General features: G+C 40.6%; 1 gene segment (V, D, J or C); it reads right to left on the reverse strand.

The window, feature by feature from the left end:
* Positions 1-17281: 17281 nt before the first annotated feature.
* Positions 17282-17823, reverse strand: LOC114687487. The segment is given in 2 exon segments: positions 17282-17601; positions 17747-17823. Coding segments are annotated over 2 exon segments (372 nt in total).
* Positions 17824-20537: the final 2714 nt, after the last annotated feature.

Genomic DNA, 20537 nt, shown 5'->3' on the forward strand with positions numbered 1-20537 from the left:
AGAGGTCCACCTGTGTGTGCATTAGGTTCACAGTATAGCACTCCAATGACTGCGCTGCCTGTCTCTCATGCACACTGTGTTCTTCTCTCATCCAACAAATTTAACCTTCTTCTCAATAGTATCCCTGGTGATTGCTCCTTGTATTAGCATTAACTGATAAACTGAATATGTTACTGCATTACAATGTGCTTGTATATGCACATGCATGTACTTGTGTGTGTTTATGAGTTTATGTGTGTGCATCTGGGTGAGTAACCCACCATGAGAACACAATATTCTAATGAACAGGAGCAAGAAAGCCTGGATGAAAGAATAAAAGACTCACTGGAGCAGAAGGAGCTGGTCACCCAGCACAGGGACTTGGCAAAAAAGCTGCCACATCACTGCAATGTCTCTGAGATGAGGTAGGAGGAGGAGTTAGAACCATGTAGGTCACCTGTACCTGGATCTTTGTTCTTTTCAAGATTCTTCCTATCTGAATGGCTCTCAGCCACAGGCAGGGAAAGAATGGTATTGTGCTGGCCCAGTTAACAAGAACTTCTCCAGGAAACACTATGTTTGATCCTTAGTGTTTCTGGGGAGTGTGTACCCCTCATTCACTTCTGAGCTCTTTGGTGTCTTCTCAGTAGCTTGTCCCCTGTGTCTCCTCACAAATCGCCTATAGTTATCCTAAACCCAGCAGGAGGAGGGTTAGGTGTGGAGGACAGTGTGTTTTTCTGCCACTTTATTTTCCTTCCAGAACATCACCTTTATAGAGAAGTTTCTACCTTTGGGCAGATCTGCATGCAGCACACTCCTGCTCATTACAGGCTCTCTGCAGTGTGCATCGTTTTCCTGTGGAAAGATTTTTCTGGTTATAAGAAGTTTTAATGGTTAAGGAGTTGGACTCAGACAGGTTTCTGTGCTGTAGGAATAATTAGAACCTTCAATGATTTTATTTTATAGGCTCCCCTAAAGGGTCTACATTTAGTTTCCCAGGTTGTTCATATTCACCTGGTGTCTATTCAAGGCTATGCATATCTGTCCTCAACTGTCACTCAGACAATTGCTACACTAATTATTTTTCCAAAATAATGTATCTGGAGAAATGTGCTGTATTTTCTTGTCCAGCATAGTGTAGTTCTCAATTCATATTCTAGAAGATTTTAAAAGCTGAGAAAAAAAATCAGTCCAGGCCCAGGTGCACTCTGACCTTTCTCCCTTGGGGAATGCAGCGAATGACTTCAGCTGAAGAATCAGGCTGGATTTTCTAGCTGTGTAGAGCTGGTTCAGGCCCAATGGCTGACATAGCAGGCCCCACCAGCCTGTTTCCTACCTGTCCCCCTCCTCTAGGTCAGAAAATCTCCATTCTCATTTGGAACAGGCCAGAGCCCAGGATGAGAGCCTCCTACAGACAGCTGCTGCAGAAGGAGCATAAAGTATCACAGGAAAGTGAGCCACACTGCATTCCATCCCCAGCCACCAGGGCATTGGTGGCAGGACTGAGGCTCTGGACCTTGGCTTCCAATGTGAATAGGCCCTGATCTTTTCTAGTCTGTGCCCCAGCCAGGCTGCTTCTGGGTCTGATGGCCTTTCCTCCTCACATAGCAGATCTAGGGAGAACTGAGGAGTTCAAAGAGGCCACAGACAACTTGGACCCATGACATTCTCCACCCTCAGATCAAGGCCTCCTCCTCAGAATGAACTCATCAGTGAGGCAAATACCAGCTGACTTCCAGGTGATCCAGCCCCAATCAGGTCCATGGGTTTGTTGACTCAGTACTCCTGAAGAAAAGAAAGCATCAAAAATGAACTTGAGGTACAAAAAAAACTGAAACAAGAATTACTGAGAATCCTGACATTCAACTTGTGAGGGTACAACAACATGGAGGGTAGAGATGTTGATGAGCAAGACTTTATCTGACAGTTTAATGTTGACAGTTTTGGCAAGCTGACTGAGTCCTGAGCCCTCCCTATATGGTGGGGAATCTGTCAAGGAAGACTGCGTTGATGTCAAGATGTTCCAGACAGACCACACCCAAAAGCATCATATTTCATTCTCCCGTTCAGTGTTAAAGCTGACCCCATGTCAATCAAAGCATTGCTGAAGATAATGCACCACAGAGATTATAACTGCTCCTGATTCCTAGTCTCGATCAATTTTCCTCCATGTGTGAAATGAATGGGTTTTCTTCAGTTTCACAGGCTGGACTGAAGTGACTGGTCCTGGAAAGGATGTACAGATGACATATGGGTCATCTTTTGATGTTCTTGGGCACTCAGATGCTGCGCACAGATTTGTTGGGTCTCTAGTAAGCACACAACTCTGTTAGCTAAAAGAATCAAATAGTGGCCAAGACATTGATAGTTTACCAAAAGCTTCCCCACAGGGCCACAAAGAATGCTCTCCAAACATGTCTCATCCTTAGTTTTGGTGAGGGCTTGACCCACAAAGCCCCAAGGAGGCCTGGCTATACAAGCTTTGAAAAGGCTTCTTATACTAGGTGACTGCCTTCCTACCATGTTTCCAAGGCCAGCCATAGATTGCAGGTTTGTGCGGCTAAATCTGCAGCAAGTGAATGCTACTGAGCTTAATTTTTTGTTTGGTTTTTGGTTGCATTTTGTTTGCTTTGGTTTTTTTTGTTTGTTTGTTTTCTTTGTTATGGTTTGAGGTTTTGCAATTTATTTGTTCTTTTTTTGTTTTCATTATTTTGGCATTTTGCTAAGGCTATCCACTGTTCATATTTAAGCTTCTATAGATTAAAATGGCTATATTTTTATTAATAAAAATGATTTACAACTCTTCTCTCTTAGAATGAATTTCTTGGTTCAGGTGTGGTGTCTCACTTCAGTAGCCCTAGAACTTCCTGTCATACCAGAAGTCTTATGTACCCTGCTTGGGCTGCATAGTGAGTTCCCAACCAGCCAGGGCTACACAGGGCTTTGGATATGGATGGTGTTACCAAGTCTATGGATATCCATTGCATGATGGAAAAAAAATATCCATACTGTATTCTTGTGGTATTATATTTAGCTTTGTCTAAAATATAGCATTCTGTATACACTTTTCATGAAATAATCATGTGCACCAAATTAATGACAAACACAGCAGTATTGCTCTAAAGCCTCTCAGGAAATGAAAACATTCACTAAGGGAGTGTGAAAGAAATCCATGGCCTGCTTGCCACCTGGGGCTGTGATGATACCTCTGCCTGGGCTGCTGCCAAGTGCCATGTACTCTCCATGGCCCTGACAGAGTCTGTGTTGATATATACATGACTCCTCTTACCAGTGAGGGCCTTGCAGCTACATGCAGTCTGGGCCACCACCTGTGACCCTGTTGGTGTTAAAGGAATATGCCCCACAGGGGCCATGTGTATCTTAGAAGCCTGTGCTGCTACCTAGGACCATAATGACATCTGGGCAGGGAATCTTGCTGAGGGTATTGGTGAAATTATTAAGGCCACTCCACGTAGTTAAAAGGAAGATGTATTTAGTGGGTAACTTATAAATGAAGGGATAGGTTGGTTGCCGGGTCTGGGGAAGGTGTATCCCAGTCCAGCGTTGTTTTCTGGAGCTCTGCTCAGTCCACCTCCACCGTCCAGGGTCCAGGAACTGAGAGAGAACTCGCTAATCCAGATCTTGGGTCTCCAGGTGCCTCCCTTGGCACCACCTTATAGGCATGACAGTTGCCGAAGCCTAAATGGGGGTTGGAACTTCCAGATCAAAGCTGGAATGGCTACCCACTACATCTCCCCCTTTTTGTCTATATACTGGATATCGCTCTATATAAATAAAACACTGTAGGCAGGTGGATCTCTGTGAGTTCAAGGCCAGCCTGGGCTACCAAGTGAGTTCCAGGAAAAGGCACAAAGCTACACAGAGAAACCCTGTCTTGAAAAACAAAAAACAAACAAACAAACAAAAAAAAAACACTGATTGGCCAGTGACCAGGCAGGAAGTATAGGCGGGACAAGGAGAAAGGAGAATTGGGGTAACAGGAAGAAGGGGGGAGAGACACTGCCAGCCACCACCAGGACAAGCAGCATGTGAAGATGCCGGTAAGCCACGAGCCACATGACAAGGTATAGATTTATAAAAATGGGTTAATTTACGATATAAGAACAGTTAGCAAAAAAAAAAAAAAAAAAAAAAAAAAAGAACAGTTAGCAAAAAGCCTGCCACAGCCATACAGTGTATAAGTAATATAAGCATCTGAGTGATTATTTTATACGTGGGTTGTGGGACTGTGGGGCTTGGTGGGACCTGGAGAGAAGCTCTCCAGCAACAAATGGTGCCCAATGGCTCGAAATTCCACCTTAAACCTGAGAATATTTAATAAACAATTCTGAACAGAGCCCAAACCAGGTTCCTGCTTCATGGCTCATGCAGGCAGCTAGACGCGGCAAAACGTGGGTTTGAACTACTGGCAAGTTCCTGGCGTGTACGTTTGACTGGCAGGATGACGGGAATGAGGCATCTGCCAGCGGCACAATACGCTGTGTGGTAGATTTAGCCTTTACTAGTTTTTTTTTTTAAAGAGGTTTCTGGGCTACACACTACTTTGATAAAGTGTAGAGCCACAATTTCTGAGACTTGCTGGCTCACAGAGCTGGTGGAAAACATACCACCGCCATGTTGGGAAGCTAAAGTGGGCATAGCCAGCAGCCACAGCGCTATTTCAGTCTTAGAATGCTGCAGTTTAAAGCAATAGGTTCACAATAAGACTGATTCAGATGAAATAGTTTACAATGTGTGTAAAATATACATAGGCTTGAAAGAGACACAAAGGGTAAATTAATATAAAAAAGCCACATAAAGATGAATATTACACAGAGAATCTGGATTGTGTTGTCTTTGAGATTTTTAACTGCAAAAAAAAAAAACCATTTGTGGAAAAAGATGTTGAATTAAACCAATATGTATATTTTAAAGGTACATTGACTTCAAAATTTGGATATGTTGCTTTGGAAAAGAGGTTCTGCTTTTGTTTCCACAGAATGCCAGAGGCTATGGATTTGTTCCAGATTAAGATACATCAGGTTTGACCATCCAAAACCCCCTGAAAGGTCTCAGATGACACCATGGCCCAGATAATCTAACATCCAGAATGGTTTCAAGGCAACTGGCTCACACAATACAGCCTCACGGACTACCCCATAAGCCTAAAATTTTCTTTGCATCCCCATAAGATACAGCACCCCACTCCAGCAGGAAGTAGTAAGAGATGCTATGCCCAAATTCCCAAATATACCAAGCTGGTTTTAGAGGTGGAATTGGCTCACTCCCCCTCTAAACCCAGACATATTGCTTAAAAAAATGGTTAAAAGATTCTTGTGTCCCAAATCAGAAGACTCGCTGTTGTGGGACAGAGAAAAACCAATATTTTTATTTAAAACAGATTGATTATAAATGCAATCTCTTTCTATAAAAGAAAAGTGGATATGATATAGATATATAGGAGATAGAGATAATAAGATAAAAGGGTAGATTAATGAACCTACTTTTAAAGAACAACAACTTGTTTAAAATGTTTTACATTGGTATAGATTTTAGTTTATGTTTAAAATGTTTTACATTGGTATAAATTTTAGTTTATTGATACAAACTTAAAGTTAATTTTGTTACACTGTATATATATTTCTATTCTTGTTTGAGGTATTAAGTTTATGTAACTCATTTAAAATTGTAATGAATAATTAAAAAATAGATTAATAATTATTCATCTATGATAATCATATTTATAGCCATGTTAGTTAAGTCTTCTAGATATACATATTTCAGATAGATAGGCATCTTCAAACACTTCAAAGACCTACAGAATATGGCATTTAAAATGTTTTAAAAATTTAGATGTTCTAGACAGTGAGACATGTCTGCTCCTGGCAGCACTGGATTTACTTTGGAGAGGAGGATGGGCATCAAATACACTCCATATGGAGTTTATCTTCACGTTGGCAAAGATAGCCATTTAAGCAAGAAACTGTTCTTGCCTGGACTGCTTGATCGACTGGACATGCAAGACCCATGGAAGGATGACCACTGAACTTTGCTTGAAAAGATGGTCCTTCAGGTTCCTGCTTCGCAGAGAAAACTGCCAGACATTCTACAGGATACTGAAAAAAATGACAGAGAGACTCTAGCCCTGTGTCCACATTGTTCTACTCCTAGATGAAGACCTACAGATTGTCAAAGCTGATGAGAGAAGTAGAATAGTTTATTAGTTTTCCCCAGACACAAGCTCTCACAGAGGTTCACCAATTGTACTTTTTCACACCTGAACACATGTACATATGGACAAAACAAATGGGCTCAGTAGGCTGCATATACCAAAGATGATTCAATTTCTCTTTATGTAAATAATTTGTCTACATTTTTTGGCACAGGCTATTGACAGCCATCACTTCATTTATTCATCATAAAGAACTTTGCAGTAGACATTACCAACAATCACATTAGGAATAAAGAAATCAAGCATGAAAATTATAAAGCAGTCTTGCAAATTCCCCTCAACTAATAAGTGACAGGTCCAGAACTTCAAGCCAAATCTTTGTCTTTGGAATGTCACTATGCTATTCAAGGAGGGAAGCTTCAAGAACTTTGGCATGTCCAGTAAGCACTAAACAGGAAAACACATGGAAATCACACAGCACAGTAGCTCCAGTACCTCAGACACTTGCTGGGTCTGCTTACCGTGTCCTCCATTGAAGACCAGCAGGCATTCACTGAGGTTGCAGTGTCTGCCCACAAGACAAAGCCCATGGGGAGTCTTCTGAGATGTACTTGGCAGTACATCCTAAGGACAGCTTTCCCAGGTTCTCCCAGGTGTCTATGCTCCATCACATGTCTTGGTGCCCATCGGAAAACCTTGTATTACCTTGGAAGGGAGAAGGCTGAGTGAAAGATGACAAGAGCTCACTGTGCCATGTTTCCTACAGTGGCTTCTTCTCCATCACTGACTTGTTCTTACCTCCCAGGACATATCCAAAATACAAAAATTGGCATCACATAAACACAAATTTCACTTAGTAAACAAAAACAGCATACCTTGGGCAACCAGGCTAAGCCTCATATCTTAAGCACTTTCCTGCTCTCCAACCCAGAGCATCCAGGATTTATATTAGGCACTCCCACACGAATCACAGTCACATAAGACAGCAGTGGATCAAAAACCCCAACCTTCTTTCTGAATCCTCCCGCCATGGTTATCACAAGGTTGTAACTTCAGATCAGAAAAGACAGCTGCTGCCACCACTACGTGTTCTCACAATTTAACTCACAAGCACCAGAGGGCAGCCAGGAGCTCAGCTCGAATATCAAAATTCTTCAATCTCTGGTGGCAGAGGTTCAGTAAAAACTACTTTCTTTTGAGTTTCAAAAAGACAAATATGGCATGTTTTTCTCATATACAGGCTCTAGATATTAATGTTTATACATACATAGATATATGGAGGAATTCCACTAGTTAGAGAAATTGAAAAGGACATGAGAAAGAAGAAAAGAGAGCAGCAAAAAGAAAAGAAACAGAAATTTATACAGTAACAGAATAAACATGACATGAAACCAAAATGGCATCAAAGGGAGAGCCAAGGAGCCAGTAGGAGGGGACAAGGGAAGCAGATGTAGCAGAAATGCTAGTGGTAATCTAGGGTTTTACAGAGTACATTCCCAGGAACAAAGGACTGGGTGTCAGTATAAGACAGAAGATGAGCCTCAGAGGAGGAGGACGTAAAGCTTTATCCTTTAGGCATGGAGGGTACTCTAAGGCTGAGAGTTCATTAAACCAATTCTGAGCTGAGTCTTTGGTAGCTCTCTGGGTCCTCCTCTTTCCTCTGTGGGGCCTGTTCAGATAGCAACACTCTTACCTTCCAACCACTTCCTTTCATGTGTCTTTGAGGAACCAGAAACTTCCATCTCAGGGAGCTGTTATTCTTTCCCATGCACAAATATGAGTCTAATTCTTCTAGAAGTTCATTACATTTAGTACCACATTTTAAGACTGATAAAATGATTTACTTTATAAATAAAAATTTTGAAAATAAATAATTCCCTTTTCTACATTTGGAATAGGCTAGAGCCTGATATTCAACGAGGAAAAAGGAAAGTCTTCACAGGCTGTTGCATTTGATTCAAGAATTATAGGAAGTGCCAAATATCACCAAGCTGGGAGTTGATGAAACAACACCATGGGCAGGCAAGGCAAAGGCTTGGAGTTGAGAATTTGAATTTTACATGTATTAAGAAAATTTCATTGTTTACATTTAGTGGGTTCTCTAAGTGTCTGTTGCTTTACCTTGCATTCCTTTGAGGGATTCTCCTGCCAAAATAAATGTTGTAGCCTTACAGAATCCTTTAGTGATTTGTCTTTACTTAGATTTATGTTATCTACTGCTGTTTAGGAGGGAATGTGCCTGAACTACCAGACATAATGACTCAGCAGAAGTCCCAGTGCTGACTTACAGTGGAAAACACTAGGGCACTTTTCCAAATCCCCAATAGAGTTCAAAGACAATGTTTGTGTGAAAATGTACTTCTTTTGAGTTAATGTGTAAGTCATAAAGAGAATAAGGAAAGGAAAAGGAGGATAGAAGGACTGAAATTAAAATGAGAAAGGAAGCATGTGAGACACAGTTTAGGACAATAGAGAAATTGTTGTAAGACGTGAGTTCTAAAAGCTTTGACAGCAAGATTAAATTATAAGACAGCAACCTAACAAAATATAAACTTACAAATACAAATAAAGACAATCTTCTGGAAATGACATGGTCATGCCTGCTGTGAAATCACAACAGCAATGTCTACAAGCACAAGATTGTACCTTTAAGCATTCTATCATTGTCAGGATGTTCAGCCCTATCTGAAGAGCTACACTGGGGAAGTCATATTCCTCAGTGGTGTAACGCTGAGAAGAATTTCACTTTCTCCAGGAACTCCCCTGCCCAGGTCCATGGTCATGGAAGAAATCCTACTTGAAGTAGTGGGTGACAGGAAAAGGATATAAATATAAGACAAAAATGATACTTGTGGGGAAGATGAAGGAGTTTGTGGAGAGAGGGAGAGTAGTCAGAGAGATTAATAGGGGAATACAATCAAAGCGCATTGTGTGTGTGTGTGTGTGTGTGTGTGTGTGTGTGTGTGTAAAACTGTGCAAAAATAATAGATTAAAACACCCAATATCATAAAGTAAAAGGCATCATGCACACAATCATTGTCTCATCCTCTTCAGGATGAGGTGGTTTCTCCCTCTGCTTGGAATGACTTTATATCAGTCTCCAGAGATGGCAAAGATAACTTTTCTCATGAATCCAAACAAGTTATCAGTTGGTATTTTCAGAAGAGGATTTCTGTCATGAAAGACCACATTTCTGTCAGAAGTTTTTGAGGTGAGGCCCTGTTCTTTTTTGGCTTGGGTTTCTGTGATAGAACACATTTCAAAATCAAGCTGGATAAGAAAGAGAGTATTTCAGATCATACTTCTACCTCACTGTTCATCACCAAGAGAACCAAGTCAGAATTCAGGGCAGGAATCCAGAGCCAGGAACTGAAACAGACACCAGGAAAAATGTATTGGGACAGCTGAATTTTCTCTCTGTGGCTCTCAGGGAGACCATGCAGGCACACACTTCACTGCTGGCTGCAGCTGGTGGTAACTGCAGGAGCAGCTTGTTACATTCCTTGGATGGTTCTTTGTGGAGAAAGTACCATGTTGGATAGTTTCTGTTGTATTAGTTCTTGTTCTTCAATGACCTATTGCAGTTTCACCTTGCCTCTATTTCCTCTTGTCTCAGAAAACCAACATCTAATCCCACAGTTTACCCAGAAGCCCTATGGTAGCTTTGTAGTCTCAATGTAAACTATCTGGAAACAGGGGTTAGAACATTGACTCAGTGGTTAAGAGAACTGGCAGCTCTTGCAGAGGACTCAGATTCAGTTCCCAGCACTCACATGGTAACTCACACCAGTAAATCCAATTACAGAAAATCTAGTACCTTCCCTGGCCTCCATGAGCTCCAGACTTGCACAAAGTACAACCGCAAATATGCAGAAAAAAACAGTTACACATACAATATAAAATAAATAAATAAATCTTTGAAAACATGTCTGGAACACATTTCCCCATGTTCTGTTTAAAGGTTGGACTTCGAAAAAGCAGTTACAGGGAAGTTGAGAAACAGGTGGGATATATTTATATACATTTATATTTTTTTATGTACTTCAGTTGATAGAGGCCAAGGCACATAAGATTTCAATGAGGTTACAACTCATATTTCAGTTTCTTTCTCTACTCCTCACTTCTAGAGTTTTTCTTTATCTTAGGTCAAGTCTGAGTGTAGGGTGTTGGATAATACCATGGTTTCTTCTGAACTTCCATCAAATGAGTGAGACTGAGTAGATGAGGGAGGTTTATCCTTCTAGATTCCAATTGATTTATGAGACTCACTGTGTTTCCAAAAGTATGAGTACAATCAGATGCTGCCCTCATGCAGCTGTCCTTCCCTATTTTGGTCTAGATGAATTTCTGTATCTCAGGCTCAGTACCAGATGCAGACAGTGATTTGCAGGGACTCCCCAGCAGCAGTTTCATGGGGTGAACTCCTCCTAATGTGTCTCTGACAACTTTACTCTTGGCTCTGCTTCTCTCAGTTTCACAAGGAAATTATGTTCTTTGCTCTTCCAGATGCCTAGTCTGGGCTCTGTGCTGTGACCAACTTAAAGAAAAACTAATACTTTAGATTATTGTGGTGTAAGATTCCCAAGTATAGAAAATACTGCATGTGCGCTCTGTGGTCTATTTTTAGCTAAATACTTTCAAGACAAAGAATTAAAAGAAAGACACACACCAACTGATTATAAATTTCATAAAATGAGGTTTTACTTAGAAACGCACTTCTGATGCAGACCACAGAAGAAGTGCCATGGTTTGGACTGTCTGGTCTGGGATGTGCAGGTGTGCTTCTCATCTGGGCTCCCAGAGAGAGGCTATGCTTAAGGAGCTCCTGTTTTTGTTCAGCTTGTGCTATCATTTCAAACACTGTGAGTCTGTTCCCAGAGCACACAGTAATACTTCATTGAATCTTCTAGCTGTGAGGCTGAAATAACAAGTCTGATGAACTTGGCTGATTCCAGAAAGACAACAGAGTAGCGGCTGCTCTCTCAGTATGAGTAGAAGAAGAAAACTGGCGAATAAGAAAAATCATCTCTCCACTAAGAAGCTGTTTGTACCAAAAAAGATAATAATATTTCAAATTTGTCTCATATGAACAGTCCAGGATGACTGATTCCCCCTCCCTCGTACTTGCAGTTGATTGAAGTTGAGTCACTTTCTGGCCCAAATTGGATCCTGCAGAAAAATCAAAAGAAAGAAAAAAGTTCATTCTGTAATAGTGTGAACAAAACACTGTTGGAATTGGCTACCTTGAGACCCAAGACAAACCTAACTGAAGACATATTCTGCTCTCTTCTCTCTAATCCTGTTCCCCATCACGTCCATGTGAACTGCTATATGCCTAGGGTGATGTTTCCTGCTTAATATACTTAACTATATGTAAGACATCCATACCAGAGAATGCCAAGGCCACCAGCACACAGAGCAGGCTGTGAGGAGGTGTGTGGCACATCTCCTTCCTATGAATATGTCTCCTCGGCCTTAGATCAGTGTCAAGTGACTGCATGTGTACTGTGTTTCCTACATCGCCTCAAGCAGGAAGTGGGGTTTTGTATGATCATAGGTCACAAGCTCCTTGTACAGAGGAAACAGTGTAGCTCACCACAGACTTTTACTTGCTTCCTGTCTTTCTTGGTAGTTAAAAGAGGCAGCACTTAAAAGGGAGAATGGGAAAACCCGTCCCTGCTGAGCATAAAGCTGCCTTGAACTCTTGGTTGTTATTTAGAGGGATAATTTAGGAGAACCAATGTCAGATTCATCAAGAGGCATGTGCAATTTTTAATTCACTTCCAGACCGTTGTCATATGTTTACTTCTGTACATCTATTGTCTAATAAAGCCTAATTTTTTAAAAAAAAGGTCCTTAAAGGGCTGTGAATTTCCCTGTGAAGCACTGCCATCTGAAATAATCTTTCTCCTTTACTGCTCAGTTCCATATAAATTCAGCAATTAACAGAGTTACTTTTAAATCACATGGTAAAGGGCAGTGCATCAGAATGCCAGAAGATACCTGTTTATGTTCTGTGAAACTGTAACATGAGTAAATTCATAGTCCTTACAGACTAAAGAGAGGCTCAGTGTGTCACTTTCCTGCTTTGAATCAAGAGGACCTATGTGTTGATCTCCAGCAGCCACTTAAGAATCCAGCTGATGTGGGTGCACCTGCAGTCAGAGCTCTGGGAAACAGAGACAAGAAATTCATGGGGTCTCACTAGTCAGACAGTGTAGTCCAATTGGTGAGCTTCAGTGTCAGTGAGAATCTCTACCACATAAATATATTAATTAATTAATGAAATGAATAAATAAATATAGAGTGCAATAGAGGAACATAACCAATGCTGACCACTGGATTACACACACACACATACACACACACACACACACATGCATACTCTCTCTCACACATATACACATACATAATCACACACACACAGAGAGAGAGAGAGAGAGAAACAGAGACAGAGACAGAGAGAAGTTACACTAATTTAAAAACCTACTTTTACAAAACCTGATTTGCTTGTAATAGTCTAACATTTAGTCTTACTCAGAAAATGTCTTATTTTGCCACACAAGAACTTACTTATTATATTTGCTAGAATCTTCTATATCATTGCCCTGAAGCATTCAGTCTCACTTGTTAAATTCATTGTATATTTTAATTACAAAACGGTCTCATGATAATCTTGCCAGGCCTGTCTGTGACTGCAGCCTGTTATATGTACATGATACATGTAACCTGAAATTTATGTTAATGCCACATAAATTTGAGGTTGGATTTTGAGTACTGCTGTATCATCATTGAAAAATGTAGCTCTTAATCATTCATTTGCTCTCTTTATCCCAATGGATGAAATCAACCAAATGGCATTCAGAAGAGAAAGTAAAACCTATATCTCTGAAAGAGCTCCAGTTCTTGCTTTGAGTTTAAGTAACTATTCACCATATACATCAGGGAAGAGTTTCTGGTATCTGAATTTCTGGTACTCTTCTGCCCATCTCACTGTTAAGTACTGACAGGTAGCACATACCCTGGACTTCAGTCTCTGAGGCTAAGCAGGAGACCATGGGAGCCACAGCAGCCTGGGGAGCTCAGGATGGCAGGGTTGTGCCCCTGCTCTCTTCTCCATGGAGCTGGTGGATGTTCTCTATGCCGCATGGCCACAGCCTCTGAGATGGGGCTTTGGAGCACATTGGGTTTGAGTACTGGGCTGGACAGTTGGTCTCATTCTAAATGCTGCATTGTCTGTCCTTGAGATTTAATTGGCAAACAATACTTCCTAGTGAAGATAAAACTTGTGGTTGGTAAAGAGATGGTCCAGTTGGAAAAGCACTTGGTGCTAATCATAAAGATAGAAGTTCAGATCTCAGGACCCACTTGACTAGCTAAGCATCATGCAAAACCTGCAACTCCAGCTCTGAGTGATTGGACATCATCTTCTGTCCTTCACACACACACAGGTAGGTGTACCCATGTACACACACAAGTCTGTGTAGACTCACATGGGCTGCATATGCACAAATGTAAATAAAAATCAAATCTTAAAAAAAGATTAAAGCTCAGTCCTTCAGGAATCATATAAAAAAATTCAGTCATTTGGGAAAATAGGAATTAGGGTTAATGGGTGGGGGAGGTAACTTTGTCACTCTTCAATTGCCTTGAAGATATACCATGACCAAGCTCACTGTTATAAAAGAAAGTGTTGCCGGGCGTTGGTGGCGCACGCCTTTAATCCCAGCACTCGGGAGGCAGAGCCAGGCGGATCTCTGTGAGTTCGAGGCCAGCCTGGGCTACCAAGTGAGCTCCAGGAAAGGCGCAAAGCTGCACAGAGAAACCCTGTCTCGAAAAACCAAAAAAAAAAAAAAAAAAAAAAAAAAAGAAAGTGTTTAATTTGGAACTTGCTTAGTTTCAAAGGTCTATTCCATTATTCTTGAAACAGTCAAAAGAATAATGCATGGTGAACAGGGCCTTTAGAAACCATGAGAGAGGCTTCAGGAAAAAAAAAAAATCAGAGGGCCATTTAACTGAAGTGCATTTTGTTCCCTGGATTGGTCTTGGGTGTGATTGCATGCCTCCTATGTTAAACATCTCTACTCAATTCATAAGACATATTTATTACTGTTGGATGTCAGATTATATCTATAGAAACCAATCTGGTGAATATATTCTGAATCTTGATATGGCCTTCTGCCTTGATATTGTGCTTCCTCATATATAATCTATAGTATGTGCCAGGCAATTATGTTTAAATTGGCCTGTCCAGAGAAAGTTCTCTCCAAGGCTGCTCTGTTAATATTTATTATGTGCTTACTGGTGCTTATTTACATGTTTTTCTGATTGTGTTTTGTTGCACCCAGTCAGTCTTCTTTGAGTCATTGTTTTCTTTGTTGCATTTGAGTATAAAAGTATGCAGAAACTGAAGTATGGTTGTCTATAACATTAGCCTGCAGTTGGCCCCATTCTTTCAGATCCTCACATCCCAGGTGGAGCAGACAGATCTGCATAGGTCAGCAAAAATCAACACATTCTCATCATGTTAGGGAACATGGTGGCATTCAAGCAAGTACTGGGGCAGTAGCTGACACATACATCCTTATGTGAAGGCAGAGGAGAGAGAAAGAGAGGGGGGATACTATGGGCTTGACATAGGTTTTTGAAACCTTAAAGTCCATCACCAGTGACACAGTTCCTCCAAAGAGGCTATAGTTCCTAGTCCTTTCAAATAGGGTTACTTCCTGGTGACTAACAATTCAAATCTATGAGCCACTGGGGGCCATTCTTATTCAAACCACCACATTCCACTCCTCATTCCCATAAGCTTGTAGATATATCATAATGCAAAAAAGCATTTGTTCCAACTTCAAAAGTCCCAATAGTCTAGCACAGTCTCAACATTGTTTAAAAGACCATCTCTTCTGAGACACAAGGCAATCTCTTAACTGTGATGCCCTGTAAAATCAGAATCAAAAAAGCAGGTCACATACTTCTAACATATAATGGCACAGAATATATATTATTATTCCAAAAGGGAGGAAAGGGAACATAATAAAGTAATGTTGGACCAAAGAAAATTGAAAACCATCTGGGCAAACTCCAAACTCTGCATTTCCATGTCTGATGTCAAAATGCTCTTCAGATCTCCAACTCCTTTCAGCTTTGTTGACTGCAACACATTTCTTTCTCTTGGGCTTGTTGCACTACCTGTTATCATCTTTCCTGCAAGATACCCCAAGACTCTTGCATCTCTAATATCTTGGTTTCTCCAAGGTAATCCAGGCTTAACCTTCACAACTTCATGGAGTTGCCTCTCTGGACCTCCATTCAGGTACACTTCTGCTACATGCCTGGCCTCAAAAGCTTTCCTTGGTTACAGAGGGAGATTACACAGAGTTCATCCTTGATTCTAAAATAAAATCCATGTGACCAGGCTGCCACATTTTCCTCTTTGCTGGAACTTGGATTGGCTCCCTTGTTAAAACACATCTTCACCACCTTCCCGATTTCAATTGTCACCATTACCGCCTAAGCTTGGCTGTCGTGAAACTCATTCAGTAGACCAGGCTGGCCTCAATCTCAGACATCTACCACATGACAGATTTCGACTACCACATAAAGACACCCAAATGGTGATAATTATGTTATTATAAATTAACCTCTCTTCATTGTCTCTTAAATCTCTTTAAATATTTTCCAGCATTTAAATCTGTAGGAAGCTCAGAATTCTGTCTTGAAGCACCCAGAATTTCTCAATTCTCTCTTCCGCATCTTCAAGGATGCCTTTGCTCTCCTGCTGACTGCTGAGCTAGGTGTTTATATTCAGTGACACCTATTCCAATCTGATACAAATACTGTTCCCAACTTCTGGCTCAAGTTTAAACTTGACAAGGATCTAACACTTGGAAAGACTTGGGGAGTTCACCCACTGGTATTGTGAGATTTATCTCCTACTGCTAAGAGCCAACTGACTGATTTTCCTTCTTCACCCTCTCTTTTGAATATTGAAAAGTTACTCACTGTGGATAGGAAGGAGAGCTTGCAGGCTTTACATGCTTAAGTTAAATATCTTCTGCATTGTTTTGGCTGGATTAGGTTTTGTCAGACAAAGTTTCACTATGTGACTCAGCTAGACTTCCAATCCTAGGCTCAGCCATGCCTCCTGACTTGGCTTCTTAGGTAGTTAGGGCTCCCACAACCTTCAGCTATGTACCATGAAAACATTTAAAATTATAAGCTGATTAAATTTTTCTCCAGTGCAAATCTTGTTAGTATGTATGTAGCATTAAGTGAGTAAACCCTGGGAAGTGTTACACAATGAGAAGTCCTTTTTCCATTCTGTGCACTGGTAATGGCCATAAAGACTGCAGCTGCTTCTGTTAGCTAAAAAATTCACCTTCAAAATCTTATTTTGTTCATCTATGAAATACACTTATGACAATAGTTCTTTAGTGAAATATATTTTTTACATATTATTATATAGTGAAATATTATATATTTTCATGATATGAGTAAATTGAATTCTTCTTTCCCTCACACATGTCATTTGTCTATTGTAAACACACCTGCATCCTTGTAAGTACATCCTGGTTTCCATACATGAATTTCTTGAAGGTAGATGGAATATAAAAAGCACAAAAGAGCAATTAGATGTAGTCAGTGGTCACATACATCACCATTTCCCTGGTAATCAGAGGAGATTAAGGTGAAAGATAATTCTATGTGATTTCTATCACATAAGGCACAAAATGGCTGACACTGTGCTGTAATATCTACACATTAATAAGCATGTTGATAAGAGTGTAGGATGATGGGAACTTTATAATTTCCACTTGGTGTGAACCAACCATACAGAAAAACATTTGTACAACCACTTAGGAAACAATTCGACTAAGATAGTTAAGGAAATGGATCTAAAACTTCAGTGGTGCCTGAGGAGCACAGGGATGCTGGAGAAAAACAAGCCATGACTTCACCTTGGTCTGTCTGTGGCCTGAATGAGTCTAATCCTTACATTCACTGTGTCCCCTGTCACCTGCTCCTGCAAATGAAAACCCCTCTGCACCTCTGCCAGGCTCAGCCCCACAGCAGGCTTTTGCTGGAGCCTCAGCTGGGGTTTGGGTGTGGGCTGCAGGTGCCTGGAGATCACTGTGTTCCTGCTGCACAGAAGTAGGTGGCTGAGTCTCCAGGCTGAGAATCTGTGATGTGCAAGGAGAACTGTTTATCACTTTTCCTGAAGAAGACAGTGAATCTTCCATCTTCCTTTTTATTCGACACGGATCGTATGGCTATCAGAAGTGTAGGGCCTTCACCAGGGAACTGCCGGTACCATGGGAAGTAGTCAAACCTGCTGTCCTCATAAGTGCAGTTCAGAACTGAAGTCCCTCCTGCCAAGACTGTCAGAGATTGGGGACTTTGTTGCACTTGCTGCTGGTCATGTCTGTCCTGTTGCTGGCCACTCACCCCTGTGTAGAGACACAACAAATGCCATTAGTTTCCCAGGTTGTACTACCTGCTTGTGGTTTCAGCACTCATGGTTTTGTCCTGTCCCCACTTCTCTCACCCCTCCACATTAATTACACATCCCGAATTTTCTCTTCCGTGACTCACAGGCTAGGTGAAGGGCCAGGACTAACAATGATGACTTCAGGATCTTGTCCATTCCTCCTAGACTGAAGCTTGGGGAGAACTCCAGTGGCCTTTTATCTCCCCACAGAACACTGAATCTGCCTTCACAGGCATTTAGTTCTTTCAACAGACTCCACCCCTCATAGACACTTTGTCTTAAGCTATTTCTGACATAGAAAACACTTTCCCATTTTGCTCAAATTTAGTGTTTCAGAAAAAAGTCATTGAGAGTCAGGGATCCCCTCATTGTAATTCTACCATTATACACTGTTGGTAGGAATATGTGTTGCTAAATCCAGCAAGAATAGCACTGTTATTCTTCTGAAGTATTAAAAGAAAGAAATCAAGCAGGAAGGAACATAGGAGGAAAGGAAGGAAGGAAGGAAAGAGGAAAAGAAAGAAAGAAAGAAAGAAAGAAGGAAGGAAGGAAGGAAGGAAGGAAGGAAAGAAAGGAATGAAAGGAATGAAAGAAAGAAAGGAATGAAAGAATGAAAGAATGAAAGAATGAAAGAATGAAAGAATGAAAGAATGAAAGAATGAAAGAAAGAAAGATGGAAGGAAAGAAGGAATGAAGGAAGAGAAAAAGACCACTGATCCTACTAATACTACTCATGAGCATTTATCCAGGAAAACTGATGTCATCACATAAGTGAGAGACCTGCATATACATGTTTATTACAGCACCATTCACTATTGCCCACATACAGCCTAGGTATAACCTGTCAACTTATGAATGAAGAAAATATTGTACTTCAAACAACAGAGCAAAATGCAGCTGAAAGGAAAAATGAACTGGTGCCATCTGTAGGGGAACAGATAGTATTGAAGGACATGATGTTAAGCAAAATAAAGCAGACATGTAGAGACACACCACACATGTGTTCTCATATGTGAAAACTAACAAAAAAGGAAAAGAAGGAAAAAAAGAAAGTAAAGACGCTCTGAAAATTGAAGTTAGACAAATGAGTAAGGGTAGGAGGAGCAGAGACAGGGGAAGGGAGAGGACAACAGAGGGTGAATTAGAGATGAATATCAGGAAATCTATGCAAATGCCTATACTAAAATTTTGCAACACCCAACTACTTTGTACAATTAGTGTGTGTTTATTATTATAATTATAATGAAAAAAATAATGGATCATTTTAAAATTTCCTTCATTCTAGAAGATTATACACACACAAATAAGAAGAGTTAAGAATGAGTTACCCTGGAACAAGAATAAATAAATCTACTAGATACCACAGGGTATCAAATAAAAATGCCAGTACCAGGAATGGGTTACCCCTTTTGGTGTTTGAATTGGTTTGCTTTCTGTCACTAAGATGAATAAACATAAAGACCAAATTAAACTTGGGGAGGGAATAATTTATTTGGTTTACATTTCTGATCATAGTCCATCACTGAAGTAAGCTGTCAGGAATTCAAACTGGAAAAGTGGTAAGAAACATACATGAAATCTGCTGGCTAACTTGCTCCTCCTGCCTGGCTCATCTTGTTTTTTATATAACCCAGACCTCCTGCCCAGGGATGACAATGCTCACTGGGGGTTGGGCCCTCCCATGTCAATTTTTAATAAGAAGATGTCCACAAACATGCCTCCAAAGAAGTGTGACACAAGTCCTTGATTGAGGTTCCCTCTTCCTGGTATCTCCAGTTTGCATCAAGTTGACAAATTCACCATCACAGCTGACCTCTTGTCACCCTGACACAGACAAACAGCCTTATTCAGCCATAATCTTTCCTTTATGGTTCATCTCCAAGATCTCATTAAGATCACAATATAAACCATAATACAACTTTTAAATAACCAACTTTTGTTGTTTACATTATGGAGCATAACTCATCTGCTAAAAACAATGACATCATGGAATGCGCTGGCAAATGGATGGGACTAGAAAAGATCATCCTGAGTGAGGTAACCCAAACCCAGAGAGACAAACATAATATGTACCCATTGTAAGTGCATATTAGCTGTAGAGTAAAGGATGACTATGCTACAATCCACAGTCTCAGAGAAGCTAAATAACTTTCCTGGATTCACAAAGATAAGATATGTGATGGAATATTTTCACTGAATTTGTCAAATGCAAGTGTACTAGACATTGTTGATGTACTTATTGTCTGTATATATTGTATATATTTATTTTACTTATTGTATACAGTTTTTCTTATATTAGTTATAACTTTTTATATTAGACAAAAAAGAGGAAATGTGATGATATTTTATCTGTGGACCCCAATAAAGGTTATCTGAGGATCAGAGGGAAAAGCCAGCCAATATATTAAGCATGGAAGTCAGGCATTGGTAGCACACACCTTTAATCCCAGCTTTCAGAAACAGAGATTCATCCAGATTTTGTGGGTTCAAGGCCACCCTGGGAACAGAGCCAGGTGTGATAGCACATGCCTTTAAATTCCAACACTAGTTAACCATAGAGGTCTGGAGATCTGGACAGACAGACAGGAAGTGATAGAGCTGGGTGGAAAGAGAAAAGTGATGTAGATTGGTGGAGAGAGGAAGTAAGATGGCAGGCATAGAAAGGATATAGGCATGGGTATACAGGAAGTAGGTCTCTCTGGGAACTGAGGAGTTGGTAAGGTGAGGTTGGCTGTGGCTTGTCCTATTTCTCTGATCTCTCAGTTTCCACCCTAATTTCTGACTCTAGGTTTTTTATTAAAAAAAAAAACTGTTCAGCAATTCCTCTTACAAACCTGGGATGATAGGGACTCACAGAGTCTGAACCAACAACCAAGGAGTCTGCAATGGACTGAC

Source organism: Peromyscus leucopus, chromosome 9, assembly GCF_004664715.2.
Source record: "Peromyscus leucopus breed LL Stock chromosome 9, UCI_PerLeu_2.1, whole genome shotgun sequence".
NCBI classification, from domain to species: domain Eukaryota; kingdom Metazoa; phylum Chordata; class Mammalia; order Rodentia; family Cricetidae; genus Peromyscus; species Peromyscus leucopus.